Below are 24201 nucleotides of genomic sequence, written 5' to 3'. Positions count from 1 at the left end.
CAACATGTCATCTGGTGGTACACATACTATGTTATAATTTGGGGCTATTAATTGCTTCTTTCATTGTTCCCCCATTCTTGTCTTAATACAAAATACATACACAAATATTGAGAAAAAACTAATAAAAAGATGGACAAGGAAACTGCAATATACTGTCCAAATAAAAGGCAGCAAAGAACAAATGTTAAAAGGTAACACAAGGGTATAGACAATTGGCGACAGCTCTAATAAAAGGGTATCAAATACAGAGTAGATATATCATAACTAAGATTCACTTTGGTAAATGAGAGATTGACAATCCTTCAAGTTGACTATGGAGTTAGTATCGAGAACGTCTGCAGGTTTGCCCTCCTCGTAACTCAGGAAAAATTCTCTAAGGCTAAAGTTTGCATCCGTTCTCATAACTGTTTTCTCTTCTTTCTGAATGTCTATATCGAATTTAGCTCCGTGGTAATTCAAACCTGCAAACAAAATGCATGTTTGTCCCCTGGTTAGAAAAGAGTACAATTATAAGTTATAATAACTTTACGAAATTTAAACTAAACTAAAATATGGTTGAAGCTCCATAAAAGTGCACCCGAGTTACAACCAATCAGAACTATTTAGCAAATTCCAAAAAATTACCAACATATTGATAATGGAAGTAAAAAAACAACATGAATTTTAAGAACAAGACTGCCAAAGCAGGGTAGCTAACAGCTTTCTTCCTTCTTGGCTATATTTAGAGGTCTGATCTTACTCATCCAGTTATATTTTGTACACAAAGGCAATGCTTAGGTCTTTATCCACTTGACAACCAAAGCACTTGACATATAAGCTGTAGTACCTGATACCATTATACGTTGCTTGGACTGATAACTGCAGAATATCCATATTGAAGTGGAACACAACTCTCCCGACGCGGGATATTATGAACTATATTATGAATTATATATTTATTTACACAGGAATGCATGGGAGAAGCGACCACCATATTGATGGCACACGACAGAAAAGAGACTGCAAATGTATAGAGACTGTTCATTATATTATATTTTAGGTTTTAATGTGTCAAGTCTAAGGTATCTGGTTTTTGTTTAGATTTTGCAATTGTTATGAGTCTTTTTCTTTATTTTGTAAAAATATTACTTTACAATTTCAGTACAAACCTGGTTATATTCCGCACATGTACAACACGCACCAATAAGATCGCTAGAATTTGAACTAGCTGAGAACAAGGTAGATCGAACTAATCCCATCAACAAAAGATATTTAAAGAAGCAGATTTTCAGAGTTCAGCAGAACATGCTTGCCGGGCATAGCGGCATCATATTCTCACATGTGTATTGATTTGTTAAAGTTGCGTTACTTGAACTGTGAACTCTGAGTTATAAAACTGGTAGTCTCGTGTATCGGTTCTCCCTCTAACCTGAACTGGCATGCCTCTGCACCACGGATAACTTTGCACACAGAATCATAAGATAAAATTATAAGTTTGACTAAGTATTGTTTAATGCTGTATTTATATAGGACCTATAAAGGACGCGCTGTTGTTAATATCGTCTTTACTTATATCTTGATACTGTAAATATTATGGATTGATCTATGTAACCACCTTGACTTGTACTACCTCTGGATGTTTATGGTCAATACAAACTATTAAATTTTCGACATCACATTACGCTCGCTTGTTGAATAATACTATGATAAAGTTGTTTACATGTGTGTGACCATAGAGCATTCTTTTTAATATATACTGCTTCCCTAACAATATTATTTACTAGTACACTTGGCAATACCGCGCGTTGTGAGAGATCATCATGAGTTATCAGTATATGCATAATTAACTCTTTCGCAATTACGTATTCGGTAAAACCTAATACTTGACAAGTATAAACCGTCATAGCATTTGATCCACACGGTCTATAAACCATTCCAAGAACTTTATTTTCCCACGAACAAACACAAACAAAGCGATTGTTTGGGAGCTTTATGATAAATGCATATGCGCACACAACTCCCGAAAAATTATCCGTCAACGGGTATTACCAAATCCTTGTACCAAAATCCCATCAAAAAATTTAACCATTTTTGTGTAGAGTCGTTTAAGTATACTAATGATACAAAACACATATAAACCTATTTAAATATGTTACCAAATCTTTAAAAAGTTGACGCAATATCCTAAAACTAACCCATCTGATCGGATTATACATAAATAGACATTAATTTGGACTAAAATCGCCATTAAAACTTGACAAACCATAGAGTTAAAATTAAGACCAGTCAACGAAACGCCGATAAGGCCGTGCGACAGAGAGTAGAACCATTAAGTCATCCGCATTTCACGAAAAAGAAAATGTGCACATTTCACCAATCTATGGCATTGTCCAATTGCCGAAGGTTTCTGTAATTAATGTATAAGTACTGAAAGGTAATCATTTCTTTTATGCCGATTCCACAGGACTCTGACATTTTGAACAATTATAATGAGTACTCTTGGTATTCCAACTGATGTCTAAAGCAGTGGAAGTAAAGGAAATGACGATGATGTTTTACTAACGATTCTTATAAGATTATTACAATATTTAATTGTAAGAATAATTATTCAATTTTATAAGATTATTATGAGATTTAGTTATAAGAATAATCTTTTGAATTTACAAGATCAAAGTATATAGTGACCAATGGTGTGCAATATGTTACTGTTACTATTATTCTAAAGATTTTGTTGATGATATTGCGGCTGTGCCCGACATCGCGGTACTGCCAAGTCGTTTTTAATATCTGCAAAATTAAGTAATAGGCCTACATTTTCTTATAGATATATATCTATTTTTATGACAACCAGCGAAAATCGTTTAGATTTTTAAATTCAGCATAATTTTTTAGATATAAATACAGAAATCTAGATAATTATCACAACTTCTTGATATTGGCTGCGATGACCAATGATATACAGCCCCTCCAGCCTGTGTATATTACACAGCAGCTTGCCATTTTACTTCTAATATTGCATTTCTCCTATTGCAGGGGAGAGATATAAACATATAATATTTTCCTTTCATTATTGCTGTTTGTTGTACATAATAACATCCAATACATTACAGCTACCATTGCAGCTACCATTGAAGTTCTCCTATTGCACTGCAGCAGGGCCGTATTGTTCTATGAGGCAGTCTCTGCTGTGCAGAGGCAAAATTTCAGCACCCAAAACGGCCAGACGGTGATTTTCTTGTTGTTTAGTGTCGACAATGCTCGGACGAAAGGTGCGAACGTATCGTGCAGAGCCCGTTTTCAGGATATTACTAGTGGTTGCAAACCTAGCGAATCTATTTCGACACTATTTTTTACTGCTAAGGAAGGAATGGGAAACGGATGTTTCGGTTTTGTCTGTTCTGGATTCACATATTTAATGATAATGATTAAGTTTAAATGTGCTAGACGCTGTTGAACTGACAAAGAGTTTTGATTTTGACAACTGCCATAAATTCTGGACTTTTACTTCCACTTAAGATGAATATTTTGAAAGTTATGGGAAGCCGATTAGGGGATAATGTAGAATAATTCTTGGTTGGCTTTACTAGCCTTATTGCAGTTTGACGAAATATTCAGACGATAGTCACTTGACTGATTACAATTTGCAAATGATATTTGAAATGTTTTCTTTATTATTATTATTGTTATATCGACGCTGCACGAAGCAGACGTGTTTAGAACTATCTTGAAACTTTCCAGAAAAAAAGAAATTTGTTGCGAGCTTTCTTCTTATTGCTCATATATCGAGTATGCTTGCTAATTTTTTCACACTATCTTTACGTAAAAACATCTACTTCATTGCAAGGAAATCAACTCAGAATTTTCTGCGGCTGCATACATGTAACAGCTGATTTAAACTTTTTGTAATTTTGTGTGTTTCTTTTTTAATATCTGCTTGACAAGTTCTAGTCATGTATTATATGTCTATATAATTTGTTTGTTTAGTGAGCTATGTTATTATCTATACTTGCATGGAAATATTTTTTGTATAGTTTTTATTTTATGCTCACTCGTTGAACCTGTTTATCCATGGGTAAGGGAAGTACCATCAGCACCAAACCTAATCATCCAAGGCGTGAGAAGAATCTCTAACTTTTTTAAATTCAAAATTTACCATATTCAAATTTAAATAATCTTTAGGAATGAACTCTGATATCACATTGAACTTTGAGTCACTCAGTGTCTGGTGTTCTTATTATAAATTTAGATAGCTTAAGTTAGTTTCATTGTTCTACCATTATTTCTTCTCAGCAGAATCACAAACCTTCTAATGTTCAATTTTAAATAATCTTTAGTCTTTTATTTATAGGTTTGCTGTTTAGAGTTTATTATCAAATCTTAATCAATAATCATAATATTTTTCTTTCTTACCCCTGGCACAAGTTTACATACCACATGATATGTATTCAATAATTCGTACAGAAGGTGATACACAGCAATCTTCATGATTTTTAAGAAATTTTTTTAGTAGTATGCTTGCTTGTATAAGTTGCAATAATACAATTAAAACTGCTCTCAAATAGGGTTTGTTGTGTGTGTTCTGTAAAATCTTTTCAATATTCGGGAGGACGTTGCACACCTCCCGAACCCACCCCGCCGGCCGCTTGGGCCTACAGCTCTCACAAGCCGCCTAAGGGGGCTACTCAAGATATTGGCAGAGGCATCCTAAAAATTAACAATATAGCCCTGCACTGCAGTGCCATTTGACTGCTAATATTGCAATTTTCAACCGGCAGTACCCTTTCTTTTTTCATTATCACTTTGGTCATGGGCTGTATGACAGGGAAAGTTCTAAAATGTTGACAACGCAATGCTATATTTCGTAGTCTGTTATTTCGATTTCACATTATTCCCTCATTGTCCAAATACTAAATGTAAAGTTTTAAACTTCAACTGAGGGATTGCGATTGGCCAGAGAAAAACTTGGCCATTTATAGTTTGTCAGCACAAATTTGACTTTTGATGACTTTTTGGGGCAGTGTTTAGAGAAGTGGTATTGCCAGACAATATACTGCCTGGTAACACAAGTAAGTCATCATATGATTATATTACCTGTTACTTTAAGCCTACTGCTGCTAGGAGGCAGCTCTGGCTGGAGCCTAATGCCTTCAGCTCTGATTCTGATTCCTACATATCCATTGAGAAGGGACTGTAGAAAGCCACCCATACCGGTAATAAAGTTAATAGCCCCAGTTTCATCAGGATACTCACTCCAGACCTACAACAGTGATAGCAGTGCCTATGAATAGAATTTCTCAAGCAGAGCAGTCAATGTATATAAAACACATAGTTGTCTTTCTGTCTGTCTGTTTGCTAATAGAGATGAAACTGCAGATATTTAGATAAAAGCAAACATGGATCTTATACAACTTTTTGCGGTGAAACTAACTACAATATTTTGATCAGGTTCCTCTATGGGGTTCTAGTGACCCATTTTTGGACTCTTGCATACTGTAGCCTAAAAATACAATAAGAAAACTTGGAGTTATCTTCACCTCTCCATGAAATGAATATGAGGACTATCATACTAAGAGTTTTTTAACGTACTATTGGCAAGCAAAAAAGATTTCAATGCAAAGGAAAAGAGGTAGATAAATAGATGATTGACAGATTGTCCTATATGATTGTAACTACATACATCCATCACCAGGGAAATGCCGGGTACCAATGCTAGTCTATATATATATGAATCTCAGTGTTTGTCTTTTTGTCGTTTCATTAAACCTTGTATCCAGTAACAGCAATTAAAATCTAGCAATGAAAAATCAGCACGGCACTGGATTTAATCTCCCGACCTCTATATCTAGAAGCAGTGATCTTAACCATAAAGCTACAGGGATTACAATGAATTCATTGCACAAATAGTCATTACATTGGTTGAGATATTCGCGCTTGAAGCACTTGTTTGGAGTGAATAACTAGCATTGTTGATTGTTGATAGCAACAATTGTTAAGCTGGCCTAAAAAGAAAGTATGGTTTTAGTAAATATTTTAGTAAAGATCTAGCTTTTCATATAGGTTACTCAAATTCATTAGGTAATTATTCTATTACCTGTGCAACCCTGGACATTTGGTTAGTATTAACTGTATATATGAAAGCTGCATAGATGGTAGATGAAACTTTTGATTAACTATTAGTTGATGGTACAATTGGATAAACTAAGATTAGATATTAGAGATGTTAAAATTGAACAAGCAACAAATCTATAGATTAAGATAGAGAGTCAAACATCGACATAGAATGTTGAACCATTCCAAACTTTGTTTCGTAAGTAAAAACTATCGTGCGTAAGTCAAAATTATCTGATCAATATATAGACAGGTAAATATATAGCTGATCAATATACAGACATGTCAATAGATAACTGATCTATATACTGACATGTCAATATATAACTGATCTATATACAGACATGTCAATATATAACTGACCAATATACAGGCATGCCAATATATAACTGATCTATATACAAACATGTCAATATATAACTGATCTATATACAGACATGTCAATATATAATTGATCAATATACAGGCATGCCAATATATAACTGATCTATATACAGACATGTCAATATATAACTGATCAATACCCAGACATGTGAATATATAACTGATCTATATACAGACATGTCAATAGATAACTGATCTATATACTGACATGTCAATATATAACTGATCTATATACAGACATGTCAATATATAACTGACCAATATACAGGCATGCCAATATATAACTGATCTATATACAAACATGTCAATATATAACTGATCTATATACAGACATGTCAATATATAATTGATCAATATACAGGCATGCCAATATATAACTGATCTATATACAGACATGTCAATATATAACTGATCTATATACAGACATGTCAATATATAACTGATCTATATACAGGCATGCCAATATATAACTGATCTATATACAAACATGTCAATATATAACTGATCTATATACAGACATGTCAATATATAACTGATCTATATACAGACATGTCAATATATAACTGATCTATATACTGACATGTCAATATATAACTGATCAATATACAGACATGTCAATATATAACTGATCTATATACAGACATGTCAATATATAACTGATCTATATACAAACATGTCAACATATAACTGATCAATATACGGACATGTCAATATATAACTGATCAATATACAGGCATGCCAATATATAACTGATCTATATACAAACATGTCAATATATAACTGATCTATATACAAACATGTCAATATATAACTGATCAATATACAGACATGTACAGATATAACTGATTTATTCCTCACCTTACGCGGTTAATCAAACCCAGTTGACTGCCAAAAAGTGACAGATTACTGTACATGTTTTATTGAAAATAACATTATGTCTACCAAATGTGGCAGCGCTGATGCACTTTTTATTATGTAGAAACTTGGCATTCTTATTTGAGTTAAAGATATTTTTAAATTTAATGATTAGTTTACAGCTAGAAACAATCACCTAATCGGCTGGTCATATAAAACAACGAGATTATCATCTAATTCCTTACAATACAAACAGAGCAAACCTGGAATGGCGGAGTAGCTTGTAGCAATTGTCTCTCATACATTTCAGCGGCCTTCGCTGGTTGCCCGACCTCCATATGACCTATACAAAACATACTCCACGTCATTGCGGGACCATTTTTTGTTGTGACCTTCTCATATAAGTCAAGATCACTTTCTCGAACGCTCTGATTGGTCTCGGCATCCAAAGGGTAACCAATCAGAATAACATCAGCTTGCTTCACATGTGATGTTTCGGGATCTGTAGCAGACATAAGTCCTTAAAGTTAGGAAATCAGCGGTCCATATCTCACATGCAATGCTCCTACAGCGGTGTTCGTAAATATGGGAACACTTAAAATAAACACATTATTTGTTATTAATTTATATTTTGTTAAGTATTTATTAGATGTACTATGACAATATGAACATCAATAGAAATTTAAGGATGTTCTACACCAAAATATTACTAAATATCTTTTGATATTTGACTTTTTAGCTTGGTTTTGCTGTAACAGAGTGGTCTTTGAGTACTATGAAAACAATCCAAAAAATTTATATTCATTGACCAAGTTTGAGATGGTTTTTGAACATACATGTGCACATAACATGTGCACATGTGAACTATATAAAAGTAAATTGGTGGCCCTTGGAGTATTAGTAGCATCTTAATATTTAGTTGGTCAGCCATTACTGTTGATCACAGGATGGGATAAAATGGATGCCAAATAAATATATTAAACTTCTTGAAAATACATTTGGTGACAGACATAATGTGTAAAACACTTTTTTCTTAAAGGTTGACTTGCAACAAAATTCACATTACAGTTATTTGGTATCAAAAGATTCATCATGTCTTACTCTGTTGTGTTGTAGGTGCAAAATATGTGGAAATCTGATTACAAGCTCTTAAAAGCTACAAGTAAGTTCATACTTTAAACTTTTTATATTTCTATTATATGTCATCTTAATATCAATAGCATTTTATTTCTACTAACATTTTACTGTTTGATTCAATGAAATCTTTATTATAAATACCTTTAAATAAAGTACCATCAAATAACTACAGTAGACCTATGTGTGGTCTGAGATGATATAGTGAGGTTTTGCCACAAATGAAAAAGAACTTGCGAGAGGTTGCTAGATGTCTCTGTAATTATGATCACCACTGTATCAGTAGGGAAATACAAAAAACAGAGAATGAGTTGGGGCAAAGACAGAACAGAACTTCCACCTTTTTAAACATTGTCAAAGATTTTTAACCAAGTGTTGAGCTGAAGGTTTAATCTGAGCCACTCTTCTCATCCTACCTCCCCTAAATCCTTATATGAGTTGTAGATGCACCTCAGTGGTATTTTATAACTGTTAAAGATGACTTTATAGACAAGATCTTTTCCTTGAAAGGCAGCAAAAGCAACTGTTACACTGGTTCTGTTTGCTAATTATGCTCATCTTGGCGGTGCCAGCCATGATATATGATCAACCTTACTACAGATATGACAAGTGAACTACAGTTTTGTGAAAGTAAACTTTTACTTCATCATCTAATTTGAGCTACAACTAGATATAAATTTGCCTCGGTGGTATACTTAAGTAAAAATAACTTACCTCAATGGAGCACTTAAGGAAAAATAACTGCACAATTTTTATGACTATTTCCATAGAAACAGTAAACCCTAGATTGGCGAATAGCTATCATTACAATGGAGCAAAAGTGAGGCCTATAATTGACTGTTGTTCTCACGACATTACGTCGCAGTGATGCGCATCACGGCAACAGAGCCTTCAGCTGAGCAATGAGTTTAGTAGTGAAAGCATGCTTGTCGTGCTAGTTTGTAAGTCATAAACATTACAATAAGACCAAATTCTTGGTGAAATGTCATCAGAGGAGACTACAACACCCCAGGTATGTAAACTCACAATAAAAAATTTAAATACTTGGTACTTGCACATGTACTATATCATTGGTTCACGTTGTAAGTTACAACTGGAAACAAACTAACTACCAACTCAACTGAACTTACTTGTTTTATCATGGTCTCATAACAACAAACATACCTTTCTATGATTATTCTGAATTGAAAGTGAAGAGAATGAATGCTTGGGACTATCAAAAGAAAGAGTGTCTAGACTGATTACAACAACACATATTACAAACTTGTCTCTCAGCTGATAGGGTTGTAATCTAGCTTGGCATGATTGATCAAATGTCTTTTTTGTCTCATTCCAAGTAATGTAATGATATTCATTCTACGACATGTATGTATTGTTTATGTTTAGACTAAGAAAAAGTCAAGCTGCAGCTAGTGCTGTGCCTATGGATGTTCAAGCAATCCTGAGAAATGCCCAGATCTTGAGTTTCACTACTTTCCAAACGAGAAACGAGCTGAATCCCGTAATGCTTGGGTAAACGCGGTGCAAAGACAGGATGGGACTCCAACATCAAGCTCTGTATTATGCAATGGAAATTTTCAGAAAAACTGCTACAAGGTTCCACCAGGTATTGGAAAAAAACAATTCTAAAATCTGACGCAATACCTACAATATTTACAGCTTATCCAACCTACCTTCAGCCAATAGCTGTGAAAAGACGGACACCAACCATAAGAACAGAAAGCCTGCCGAAATGTGGAAGAACATCTCAGACAGCAGCCAGCACTAAAATACCTGACCCTGAAAATACCACACCTGGTGATACTACTGTTTATGATGATGAGCAACCTGCAGCTTCTGGCAATCAGAACACACCTACAGCCTTGAAAACGAGTTGCCGATGTGGGGTTAGACCAAAACAGCCTGCTGTCACACGTATCTCAATATTAAAAAGAAGAATCAAAACTCTACAGCAAAGAGTTCGTCGATTAGAGAAGAGGAATAGGATTCAAAATAATTTGATCACAATACTGAAAAAGGACAAAAACTTGACAATATAGAGCTTACATCGATGGATGGATGTTTAGGAGAATTATTGTCAAATGAAACCACAAACAAAGCTAGAAAGACTAAAAAGACTTAGGCTACAGCAAAAAGGTAAAAGAGTTTGCCATAACATTGTTCTATTATTCGACAAAGGCTTATGAATACCTGCGGAGACTTTACATTGCCAAATTCATGCATTATTCGATCATGGTTTAAAACAGTAGAGTGCCAGCCTGGCTTTTTGACAGATGTCATGAAGAATTTGAAAAATGCCATCCGCAGATAACTGCTCCTAAGTCTCATTTGATTCATTAGTTTGTTATTAGTGTAATTTCTATTTGGTCAGTCTTTGTATTATCAATGATATAGAAGCTTCTAAATCATTGGTATTACCCATTACCATGTTTCTAAGATTCTTGCCTTTCTCATCCAAAGTCAGTTTTATATGTTATCAATAAAATATGCAGTCACACATGCACAAACTATGGAAAAATTGAGCAGGTTTTAGTGTTAAATCAATAGGAGTTCATAGATCAGCTGATTCACTTTACACATCAATATGACGTTACGTCATGCTAATTATAGGCCTCACTTGTTTTGATTATTCACATATCTAGGGTTTACTAAATCTATGACTATTTCATATCCGATGCTTAATTAATAGTATTTACTATCGCAGAACAGATTCTATGAAAACATCTACTGAAAGTGTTTGTGTGCTCACATACCATGAACAAGTTTAAGAACTACTTTACGGTGTATTATATGGTATTAAATTGGAGTTGTTTGCCCACAACAAATTTTCAAACTTAAAACTACTGTTACGATAGCTTAAAAATTATTGGTAAAGGAGTAAAATCGGATCTCACCCAATTAGAGTTGGTTTTGATCAAGTAAAATACATACAAAAACTGAATAAAAGCAATATAAAATATACTGCTGTAGCTGTACATACATGTACACCTATATGTACCTACAGCAATATAAAATATACTGCTGTAGGTGTAATGTACATGCATCTTCACGTTTGATTATTGTGCACGCAGGAACCTGTCAAATGCATGTAATTAAAAATCCGTCACTCACAACTGATTATGTCAAACTCTGACAAGCAGGCACCTGTCACATACCTGTCACTGAGTACCCATCAAACTCAGGGTGGTAGTTCAACTTGTCATCGAAAGGTACATATATGTCAGTAGAGGTGGGCTCTTCACGACTGCTGAAAAATAAAGAAGTTACCTGTTCAAGAACCTCCATGCTACTATATCTTGCTTTCATACACTGTGTTTCCATGCTTCGAATGGGTTTGGAGTTGCTTTCTCTCTAAATCATAGAAAATCTGAATGCATTTAATGCCATTTTGCTTTGCTAGTTTGTGTAAAGGTATTTGTTATGAGAGTACTTCAACATCACAGAAATGCTCCCTGCTGATGGATCTAAATTGATCATACTTGGCTAAGCTCTCCCCATTGGAGGTAAAACAATTTCAGCACACAGCCAAACAGGTATCACCTATAAAAACCTTGTACTGTTGCTCACTACTGTTTCTGCTTGACCTTCTGCCTTTACAAGTATAGGACGGTTGGTTGTACCAGGATGACAAAATAAGTTCTTTTTTAGTGCAACTAGTTGACTATGCATAAATCGAAAAGTGACCTTGACCTAAAAGCAAGTCTACCTTAATAAGTTTTGCTTTGAGGGGTACATCGCATATTCTGGAAATATCTATAGTGCATCTTCAAATTGTTGAAAAGGTAAGTGCAAATTCATCGAGAGTGGGCAACTCCAAACCTATTTTACGCATGACCACTTGTGATAGTATGACATGGACTAGTTATGAATAGTATGAATTGTTTGATATATTGGTTAATATTTGTGAAGTTGGGAGATATTTTATTACTCTACCAGACTACAATTTATGTAGCTAGGAGCCTTCTTTCAATCAGGATACCGTATTCATCACATAGGTAAAATATTACAATCAATAGCGTGAGAAGACGATAACCAATATTTAGGCATGGGAAGATAAAGAACAATATAAGAAATGAACACAACTAGTACTACAAATATATACATGTAGAAGACTGCTTGCTGTAAGATTAATCAGGAGTTGTCCTTACAACCAATTTGAATCTATCATTTGTTCATCATCGATGTCAAACAATCAAGTTTTTTACTGCAAGGAACTGACAATATTTAATTGATGAGGGGAAAAGCAATCTTAGTGTTTCTTTGTAGAAATATGCAAGTTAGTGATGCCTTCGTTTATTATGTCTACATAGACATGATACTCTGATGAAGACAAAATTATGCCTTGGTTAGAACACCGCTACTAGATTCTTTGAAAAGTGGAAAAATTCAAGTTGGCAAGGCACTGCATTATATGATAGCGCATTCCATAATGAGAGCTCTCATTAGAGAACAATTTTACTGTATTATCCATTTTAACACACATATGAGATAATACCAAACACTTGGGCTCTGAAGCATTATAAAAAGTTACTATAATTTATACTTGCAGCCATTACTGTGGTATGTTATGAAAAGATTAAAAAGCTGCTAGGCCTCTTGGTAGTTCTGCAGAGTTCTGTATGAAAGAAACTTCTGAAGTGGTTAAAATTATTTCACTGAGAAGAGGATGTGATTTGTTATTTACAATCCTCAGCAGTTATATTTACGAGGAGTGGGAAAGGAAACTAGCCAATTTAAGCATGCTTAGCTTGATCAGTCTATTTTCATACTCTAGCTCATTACAAAATTCTGAGTGCAGATTATAGTATGTGTTCTAGTCTCTCACAGTTGGTGTTTCTTATGAGAAAAAACCAGACAGTTACAGCATAGTTTATAACCGGTCAGATATTACTAAGATAAACTGTACACAAACCACTATTGTTCAGGCCTATTGTCTAAAGCTTCCTCATCAAAAACAGCATAACATTGCATTGAGCAGCTAATCTATCAACACACTTACTAAATGTGAGTTTACTACTGAGGAAACTTCTAGAAAATTAGTTCTAGAATTAGGCATGATTGGACTCCTGCTAATTATGACATTACGACAATAGCTTTGTATAGTATTATGACACGTGTTCGCCAATTTGGTTTTCTATAGGTTGGTTTTCTTAGCTGCAAGCCATTTTCTTTGGCCCGCCCCTTGGTAAAGTTTGCTGCTGCAGCAATAGCAGTGACACCTAATTTCAATGTCACGACCATAGAGTTATCTCCCCCCTAGAGTGATAACGGTGCCTTCAACAACACGAGTATTTCCGGTGCCAACAAGGAGCGCTTAGGCCGCGCCCCATTTTTGTGCTAGTCAATCGTAGTGATTGACTAGATCAATAACATCAGCCATGAGAATGGTTAAACAATGATCATGAATTTCTACAGTTAAGATAGTAATTAATGCTCATATTAAAGAAATTATGATTATAGTTTATTACTTTAATATATGCTTATTATTTAAAGCAATTCAATACCTACATGACTTGCAAAGGCACTGAATAGATAGTGTAAGTAAGTGAGTTAATGCAATCAGTTACTTATAGATAAGATAGATAGTCAGACTGGGGCTGTATTACATTAGTGTGATGGGAAGCTAATCGACTGCCATCAACTGAAAGTATTGACATTGTATGGTGATAGAGTAATTCATTGATACCACAGTTCACACACAGCCCTTGCATGTAATATTAGATTTCAATACATATCAATCAAATACATAGACTAGCTTGAAGCAAAGATGTCCACTAGTTAGTGGACATCCTTGCTTGATGTAAGCAAGCAAAAAGTTTAAAAGTTAGAGTGGCAAATGTTGTTATATGTTAAATAAAAATAAGTCATACTTAATTATACTAAGTGATAATTATATAAAAATAAAATAGACTTTTTTATTACTTTATTTATTAAATAATTTTTTATTGTAATCATAGCTAAACAGATTATATTCAACCATTACTTGCTAATTATTTTACATTTAAACACGTCTGCAGTTTTTTTTTTTCCCAATCTATTTCAACAAAACACTTCTTTCATGATATGAAATTTAAAAGTTGTAGTTGTTTGAAAAAGCTTAAAAACCTTTACAGTTGTTTTTTTTTCTCTTAATTCATTTGAACTGCTTAAAAATATTTTCTCATGATATGAAGTTTAAAGGTTATAATGGTAAATTTTATATAAAAATAAATTTTCTGTTCAAAGACTTTTTTATTACTTGGCAACGCCGGGTAGTGCAGCTTATAGTTGATGGCAGTCGATTAGCTTCCCATCACACTTATGTAATACAACCCCAGTATGACTATCTGTCTTATCTATGAGTTACTGATTGCATTAACTCACTTACACTATCTATTCAGCGCCTTTGCAAGTCATGTAGGTATGGAATTGCTTTAAATAATAAGCATATATTAGAGTAATAAACTATAATCATCATTTCTTTAATATGAGCATTAATTACTATCATAATTGTGGAAATTCATGATCTTTGTTTAACCATTCTCATGGCTCACGTTATTGATCTAGTCAATCACTACGATTGACTAGCACAAAAAAGGGGCGCGGCCTAAACGCTCCTTGTTGGCACCGGAAACGCTAGTGTTGTTATCACTCTAGGGGGAGATAACTCTATGGTGACGACTTTATAGAAAGTTGCATCATCTGCACACTCGATATACTTAGCGCCCTCCACTACCGGATTGTTGGAATAATTTAGCCATAGAGTTAGCCTAAATGTTGTACTCCGAGTCGCTCCGACTATCCAAGGTGTATGCTGACTGCTGACCACCGCATTTCACTCGTTGAGTCCTGTCTGAGAGGAAACTCAATATTAAAGCTTTTACATTAGAGTTGAGTTAGAACTCACACATTTTCCTTTGTAAGATCTCGGGCTGCAACTGGTTGAATTCTTTTGAGAAGTAAAGAGCAGCGATTTGTACAAATTTAAACGGTAAATAATAAAACCAGGCATACCACTCAGTAACTCTGGTCAGAAGTACACTGTAGATCGTCTGAATCATCGACCAAGATCAATATATGCTGAGTGATAAGAGAAACCTGAGGACATCCACCCAACTCTTGACTTGTTCCCAACTTTATATAGTTTTTCACTATTATCTATCTCAGGATTAGTATAACAACATATTTTATACTCAACAAGATTTATAACTATCACACCTTCATTGAAGTCACTAACCAGCTACTGTAGATGAACCAGAAATTCATATCTATTTAAAAGGTTTTCTTCTAGAAAAAATTTGCTGTTTATTGGCATAGCCCCTTGCTTCCCTTGTATCAATAGTGCCCTGCATATTTTATATACTTGTAATATTTAACAGAGTAGCAGCTAATGTGGAAAATGTAGCAGTTGCAATGGGAAAAGGTTTGCAGGAAATTAGAGCAGATACATTTGATGAGAAACAGCTGTTTGATCACTGCAAAGTAATTCTTGGACAAGTTCAAAGACAAACTTTTTATCATTCTCACATGAACTAACATAAAATTATAACTGAAGCTTTTGGGAGGCTATGTAACATTCAGGATTAAAATAAAAAAGGTAAGATTTTGGCATGATGGTGTGCAGTATTTATCAATTTGTATTTTACAGTAGTGATCATAGTTATGAGACAACGCAGTAATTTTTATGTTCATTTATGACATAAACTTACTTTCGTTATTATCTCAGACCATACATACTATAAATATTTGAAAAGTAAGTTTTGTAGATACTCTGTCATCTACCAAAAATTTTACCAAATATAGTATTTGTATTGGGTACCCATTTTATCATATCCTGTTATTGATAATAAGGGCTGACCAACTAAATATTATGGTGCTAATAATACTCCATCGGCTGCCAAATAACTTTCATATAGTTAACTGCAAACACGTGTATGTTCGAAAACCATGTTAAAACTGGCCAATTATTTCGACAAATCTAAACTCTAAAATTCAATTTTGTATTGGATTTTTTGTCGAATTACAGACACCGCCATGTTAATAAAAAAGGATTGCTATAACTACTGTAGAAGTTTACAACCATAATAAATTCACTCAGCTGCACAATACAAGAGTGTTAAGCCTTCTCAACAAAGCTGTATTGCTAAACTCACCTCTTGGCAGGCAGCGTTGACTGCGACTGTTCACTAGGAAATGAGATTGCCAGCTTGGCACCCATATTAGTGTATGCCGAGTTGTTGATCGGGTAATGCCATTCATCAGGAGGCATAACTCCTACAAGGATGACAAAGGCCTGAGAGCCTTTCACAATGCCATTTTTCAGTATTACAACTGTCTTTCGTATCCAATTCTGAACTAGCAAATTTTATAATTTTTGAAGTGACGCAAAATCTATTCACAGGAAATCACCTGGGAAACAAAACGTTCAAAAAAATTGCTAGTCTCTCTAATGTATGTATGTATTTTACTAAATCTTTCAATTGTATGATTTTGTAAACCAACAATTTAAGTAAAAATCAAATACATATGTTTTCTTTGAGTTTTATAGTAGAACTAGTTTATCTTTGTACATCTAGTGATCAAAAACACAATCAAATTGCCAAAGCACAACTTCACAATCAAATAGCTACTGCAGTGGAGCCATGACTGCTACTGTGAACATATCACTAAACAAATATTGCTAAACACAGATTAATTTGTAACAATGCAGATATACCCAAAACTCCATATTTTTGCTTGTCTTTCAGCCAAGATAACCTTGAAATCCAATAATCAGCAAGCTGTTGGCTCAAATCAGTGAGGCTGTCAGTGGACTCTCCCGTAAGGTAAAAGTACTGCCGCAGAGCCAGGGCTACATCTGCACTAACATGTAACTCATACTTTTCACAGTCATCTGAGGGAGACACTGGGAGACCTGAATATACATCATAGATGTCTAGACTACAGGCAATATATGTCTGGACTATATATCATAGATGTCTAGACTATATATCATAGATGTCAAAACTATATATCATAGATGTCTAGATTATATACCATAGATGTCTAGATTATATATCATAGATGTCTAGACTATATGCCATAGATATCTAGACTATATATCATAAATTTCTAGACTATATACCATAGATGTCTAGACTATATATCATAGATGTCTAGACTATATACCGAAGATGTCAAGACTAAATATCATAAAAGTCTAGACTAAGTGCCATAGATGTCTATACTATATACCATAGATGTCTAGATTATATATCATAGATGTCTAGACTATATACCGTAGATGTCAAGACTAAATATCTTAGAAGTCTAGACTAAGTACCATAGATGTCTATACTATATACCATAGATGTGTAGACTAAATACCATAAATATTTAGACTGTATACCTTAAATGTCTAGATTACATACACTATTTGACTAGATTACATACACTATTTGTCTAGACTATGGACCATAGTTATATAGACTATAGACCATAATTCTCCAGGATTCTACAATCCATCGCTCTAAAACTTAGAATTTAGAAACTTCTCCCAGCACTGGTTAACAAATACAGTTCCCCGAACATAGCTAAAGTACATAGCTAAAGTACATAGCTAAAGGACATAGCTAAAGGACATAGCTAAAGTACATAGCTAAAGTACATAGCTAAAGGACATAGCTAAAGGACATAGCTAAAGGACATAGCTAAAGGACATAGCTAAAGCTCATTAGCTCGTTGAATGAAACGGTTTAATGAATAGTTATGCTATATCTAGTATCAAATATATTGTTTTACATAAAAATCCTACTAATTTCCAATAATTAACACAAGCATCTATTCAATAAAACATGTAGAACTCAATTCAAAGTTTCATTTACTGTAAAAATCATATACAATAGATGCTCCTATAACGTATACCTCCTAAAAACCTAAATTCCAGATAATGTAACAAATTTAGGCGAATTTTTTGTTTTGTACTACGTAAAAAATTTCATATAACAATAAGTGTCAAATCGGACCAGTTCTCAAATTCGATTTGAATGGTAACCTATTGCGCCGCACTTGCAAGAGAAACAATGATGGTGTATAGCATTATATCTATTATATATACAACTTTCATAACATTGTAGTTTGTCATGATAGATCCTCAGATGTGTCAACAAAACAGAGAACAGGTTAGCTGCACAACTGTTCATAAATACTTCAAAGCGATCGATTGGTGCAGGTGATACAGCGTCAGTCTACTGATCTGGATGTCATGAGTTGGAGTATTGTCAAAAGTTATCATTTATCCTAACTTTGACTCCTGTATACAGATATACAGATAGACAGATAGTATTGTCCCGCTCTTTTTAAAGTATAAATATTGTTTGATTTGCTTTATTGTATTGTAGATTTATAAAATATTTGTTATTAGTTTTCCTTTATAGAATAGTCTTTGCTGTTTAGCACAAACAAGAGAATCGTTGTAAATAAATGTCAAAGATGTTCGTTTTCATTCAACTTATTGTAAAGTTATTGCAATCCTGGTCTATAAAGCCAGTGAAATTGATCAGAAAAGGAGAGAAGTTGTCGATGCAAGCCAATAATACTGCAGTTACAATAAAGCCAATAATAATTCAGTTATGGTACAGCCCACAAATTAAAAAGTCAAGTGTAGTTTTTTCCTTTTTTTGTGGCCAAAGGGGTGAGTTTGGAAAGATCTTGAAATGGATTAGGCAATTTAAATGTATTTTACTGTTCATATAACGGGAAATTCCCATAACGTAAACGTTCCTGGAACAAATTGTTTATGTTGTAGAAGTGTCTACTGTACTTACTTACTGTACTTACCCTACTGTACCCAAACCTTTTATAAAAAAATATACAAGATTTGCAGGGAAGAGCAACTCTCAGATAATACACTTGGCGATCTTTCCAAGGGAATTGCCCGTAAACCACACAAACATTCTCATACCTGTCACAGCTTGCCCCCATGAAAATTGTACACCGTGTTTGAGATTTGCCTCTGCATTTCTTTGGGCCTGTTCCTTGACCCTCAGTCGTGTGTTTAATAGTTCTCGTGCTATATCGGCATGAAGGACAAGTATGGGTGGGTACATCCACGTTTCCTGATCCCAAAACACGTGGCCTAAGTAGTCCTGCAAAATAGCTGACACACAATGTTTTTCGATGGATATTAGTATATTTTATTTTTGCGACATGTAATATTATTGTTATTATTACATACCGTATATACCGAAAACTTGGAGTTTGCCCTAGCAAAGCCTAATGAATTGAGTTGAATTATATATGTACTAGCGGTGCTACCCGGCATTGCCCGTGCATTAAAAATCTGCTTATAAACAATGAGATGTAATGAGAGTTGCCTGTCACTTGCTATCAGCCTTACACATTGCATATGCACATACGTTTGTACATACATACGTATATACGTACATACATATGTACGTACATACGTATGTACATACGTATGTACGTACGTGCGTACATATGTATGTACATATGTACATACATACATACATACATACATACATACATACATACATACATACATACATACATACATACACACAAACTTTGAGAAGTATATATATATAGGCTTCTAATGACGGTCCGCCATGACTTTTCTGAAGCAATGTCCAGCTACGCTATTCTAATAATAGCTATAGCTGGAGGGACACACATACACACATATCTACATACTTTGAGAATTATATATATAGATTGATATATACATGTAGTTTATAATAAATATAGCAAGGGAAACATAAGAAAAGAAACTAGATTATACAGATAGATGAACAGTGAACTCAGGGAAAGAAGCTAATAACATTGTAGCATCTAGACTGTAGCACCAACTCAGAAGGTTCTGTGTTTTTCTTAATGCATGTAGTTTCTCTAATCACTCCACATTATAATGTGTACTCTTTCAATCAGCGGGGCTTGGCAAACTTACATATTTCAGCTAAAAAAGATTTGTGAGAAAGTGAGTTGTAATTCCCATCGTAGGTTTCTTGAAGCGTATTTGCAAAAGTGAAACAACAATTATAATGCTAAGCAGTTTTAAAAATCAACAGAACGAATTAAAAGATAAATTTCAAAATTCAAATTAAAAGAATCCACAAAAAATTGAAAAAATATTGAGTAATTGATCAAAAGTCTTTCATTTAGCCGAACCAGAGAATGTATAGCATCAAATTAAACCTTAATACATTTAACACCATCAAACTTTAACACCATCTTAACCACTTGACCGCCAATCAACCACCTTCCAAGGTTTCAGAATAATTATTCATATAGTTAGACTCTGTGCTTTATCGATACACCTGATGAGTACTCACAACACACGAGACAGCCAGGTTACTAGTAACTATAATATGGACAAGCAAAAATGATTACTAACAGAAAAGTGATACAGGCTAACTAACCTCTCCTGTCCCGTCTCCACATGAAAGAGATTCAGGGCTAAGACCATAAAATTCATGCACGGTACAGTTTGCATCATATTGCGCAGGCAGTGAAGACAGCAGGTAATATTGACAACCATAGACAAGTTGGTTAGTTTTTATTTCATCACTCCATATATCTATTCGTCCTTCCTGCCATATGCAATACCAGCCTTGATAGTGGTGCATCAATAATTCATTGTTTATCTGCAGGTCCATACCTGAAAAATAACACAACCATAAGATGCCTTCAAAGAATGAAGTACATGTATTTGGTTTTCACAGCAATAATATTACTCTTTTGACAATAATTTCATTTAAAAACACAAATGTTTGGCAAATTATGCCATTCAACAATCTAAAAAGAAAAAAGGGCAACAGTTAGCCACTAAAATGAAATAAATAGCTTGACATATAGTGTTCAAAATACCTCTCTCTGCTATGAGAATACACTGCTATGAGAATGGATTTTAGGTGAAAAATTATCAAAGCAGCTGGCAATGATATTTTCAAAATAATTGTTAGGTATTATATGTAACTTGTTCATATCACGTAAGCTGCAGGATCAAGATGCTTTTACATAAGCATGTAGGATACAGAAAATATATAATACAAATATAACCTTAGCGGGAATAGCAATCAACAAGTTCTTTACTTATCTATCCCTATAGGCCCACCCGCACATGAGGAAAGGAGCTAAGGACATGGACAGATGATCAGTGTCTAAATGCTTGTTATGCTGAGGAGCTAAATGTGTTTTTACATATTGCTGTTTAAAATACTCAAATCATTATCTCTAATCTACCACACCTTATACCTTATCAAACCACTACACGTTACACCAAACACCAACACCTTACCAATATACATTATAGTACAGAGTTATGCAAAAAGAGCTTTTTTAATACACATAATTTGCTTTACTCTGTTTTTTTTCACAGTCTAATTTGCTTTAAATGGCTTTGACCAGTGTAAATAAAGTTACCTAATATCTAATGATGTATTTTCAGGTTTATTGATAAATTTGATAATATTTTATCAATATTATTGATCTATTTATTTCTATATTTACTTAATACTACTATTAAATATTCTCTATAACTGTATGGTTTACCTTTATCATACTGATACAAGCATTGTGCCTGAGTGCTGTTAACAGACATCAGGTATGTGTAGGTTACGCTCGCTATGCCGGCAGCAAGAGTCAAACTAGGGGGTATTTTATCCAGCTTGACATAAAACTCTGTTATCTGTATCGTCTTATCTCCTGGCATCTCTGTCTCGTAGATTTGTCCAATCATTTCTCTGCAAAAACTCAGTCAATACTTACATGTGTAGCGATACAGTTAACTCTTAAAAAGCTATGACTACGAGCTGCATACAAAGAGTTAGATAGTGATTATAGTTAACACGTTTCCAAATTGAACCGTCAAAATATGTTTGCCACACATTGAATTTAATAAGTTCAACATAGAATCATACCAAGTTTTCGCAAACTCCTTAAAGATGTGATCATATCAAATCCTAATCGCTTTTATCAGGAAGTCTAAATATTTTTTTATTATTTGAGATATTATTTGTTGTTTAGGTGATCCGACTGCCAGGATGTTTGAAGATTAAAATCGACAAAAGTTTATCACAGTTAAAACGCTCAAAAGAAAAATGCCTAGATTTCCCCCAAAATGATGTCAATAATCTTATAATAAGTGTTAAATATATGGTCTCTTCTTTGGCCAATCATAAGCATTGGGCTCTCATATGTTTACACCACATTTAGAGAAAATCAATCAAATAAATTCTAACCAATCTATTTTAAATCATTTGAGACATTTATAGCCACAAAATAACATATATGTCAATAGAGACACGTAAGGCTGCAAACTCAAATGCAAAACCCAATGTCAATAACAAGAATACCTCCATAGCTACGTACCGTATACATAGATACATACTATTTACATTACAGTTAACTAATAAAATGGTAAAAATCTAGAATTACAAGCAGCTCCTGAAGCCCTCCTACAATGGCTAGCTTAGTATATCACTCCAACAACTATAAAATATTCTACCAACTGCGGCTGTTCAAAAGCACCTACGTTGTTGAGCTCGTTTCTGACAGAAGTTTCAGTGATAAATCTGGAGACACAAAACCACTGCCAGCCTCCAGGTTGATTGTAACCTCAGAGTCCTGAGTGCTTCCATCAACTCTCTCTATCCTTATTTGGTTAACAAGGAGGCTGGGTATTGTCCTATGAGCACAGACTAAGTGTTGGACCTGCACGTCCTTGCTTGATTGGACTTCAGTGAAAGAACCTGCAATCACCTGTTAGTCTTTGACACGAGGATAGTTTAGTGTCATTGTTCAAGTAGTTGATATGAGCAAGTTCAACTGGTAAAATTTAACTCACTCACTTTTTACCCCCACCACTCTCTCTGGTATACTAAAGAAGTAGGCAGTACAGCTAAACCAATTTACTAGTACCCATTCATTTTCTAACTTAACCATTTGCCAGTAAACAAACAGTAAAACTGACAGTGCGCAAGTATAAACATACTGTTGCAATTAGAATAGTTTTATTTTGAAAGTCAATATGTTTTTGACAAGTCAAATAAATGTTTTTCACCTACCTTTGATGCAGTCTAACGAAAAAATTGAAGTTGTCTCAGCCCTTGGTTTCAGTTGGATTCGATTGAGGGCGGGTATAGCTGCCCTATGACTTTTCTTTCCTTCTCCATTGTAGAGACCATTCATAAATATTCTGTCATGATAGACTATGGTGCTGATATGTCCGTTACCAACACTCGCCATGAGCAAGGGGTTGGTTGGAAGACTGTATAAGTACACGACACTTACAAAATATACCGTAAAAGATTACAAGTGTTCTTATAACTGCTATACAACTCATTCAAAAGCATTCTAACTTGGCATGACATTCTAAAACAAAATCCATTCGTTACAGGTAAACTTGACCGCATAACTTTCATTAGGACAACGCGCAATTCAGAACACACGAGAGTTGTCTTTTCAATGCATAATCAATCAGCAAAAGAAGACAACTAGAAGTTAATAATTTTGCAACACCTAACCTACTAATAAAATAATAATTGTTGACTAATGATACATCTAGTAGTTGGCTAATGCAACTGAGCTGAATAACTCTAAAAATCTTTGCTTGCACAAATGGCGCATTTAATCAGTGGAGTTAACAGTCAATCCAGTTGGAAAGAGTTAACGAAACTGAACTCACTCCGCTGAGCTGCAAGTAAACACGTAAGACTCCTCATTCACATCTGGTGGAGACCATCCAGAGTCAGGAAATGATGCCAT

General features: G+C 34.3%; 1 protein-coding gene across 1 annotated transcript; it reads right to left on the bottom strand.

Annotated features, from left to right (window-relative positions):
• Positions 1–224: 224 nt before the first annotated feature.
• Positions 225–24201, bottom strand: LOC137400901 (protein-glucosylgalactosylhydroxylysine glucosidase-like). Its single transcript, XM_068087242.1, has 11 exons — positions 24122–24201; positions 23502–23704; positions 23028–23186; positions 20856–21094; positions 19382–19565; positions 17156–17353; positions 16593–16794; positions 11616–11707; positions 7590–7828; positions 5071–5236; positions 225–461 (listed from the first exon to the last, which is right to left on the bottom strand). The coding sequence occupies exons 1-11, from the start codon at positions 24199–24201 to the stop codon at positions 265–267; spliced, it is 1959 nt and encodes a 652-aa protein (XP_067943343.1). The 3' UTR covers positions 225–264.

The sequence above is a fragment of the Watersipora subatra genome, chromosome 7, assembly GCF_963576615.1.
Source record: "Watersipora subatra chromosome 7, tzWatSuba1.1, whole genome shotgun sequence".
NCBI lineage: Eukaryota > Metazoa > Bryozoa > Gymnolaemata > Cheilostomatida > Watersiporidae > Watersipora > Watersipora subatra.
This window is presented reverse-complemented; position numbering and strand designations above follow the sequence as displayed.

Excerpts from the sequence above, each read along its gene's own strand:
- LOC137400901 (XM_068087242.1), bottom strand. The coding sequence starts at position 24,201 with ATGGCATCATTTCCTGACTCTGGATGGTCTCCACCAGATGTGAATGAG. Across the intron at positions 23,705-24,121 it reads TTTACTTGCAGCTCAGCGGA|TCTTCCAACCAACCCCTTGC; the intron begins GTGAGTTCAGTT and ends GTACTTATACAG. Across the intron at positions 16,795-17,155 it reads GCAAAAATATGGAGTTTTGG|TTCAGAATTGGATACGAAAG; the intron begins GTATATCTGCAT and ends AAAATTTGCTAG.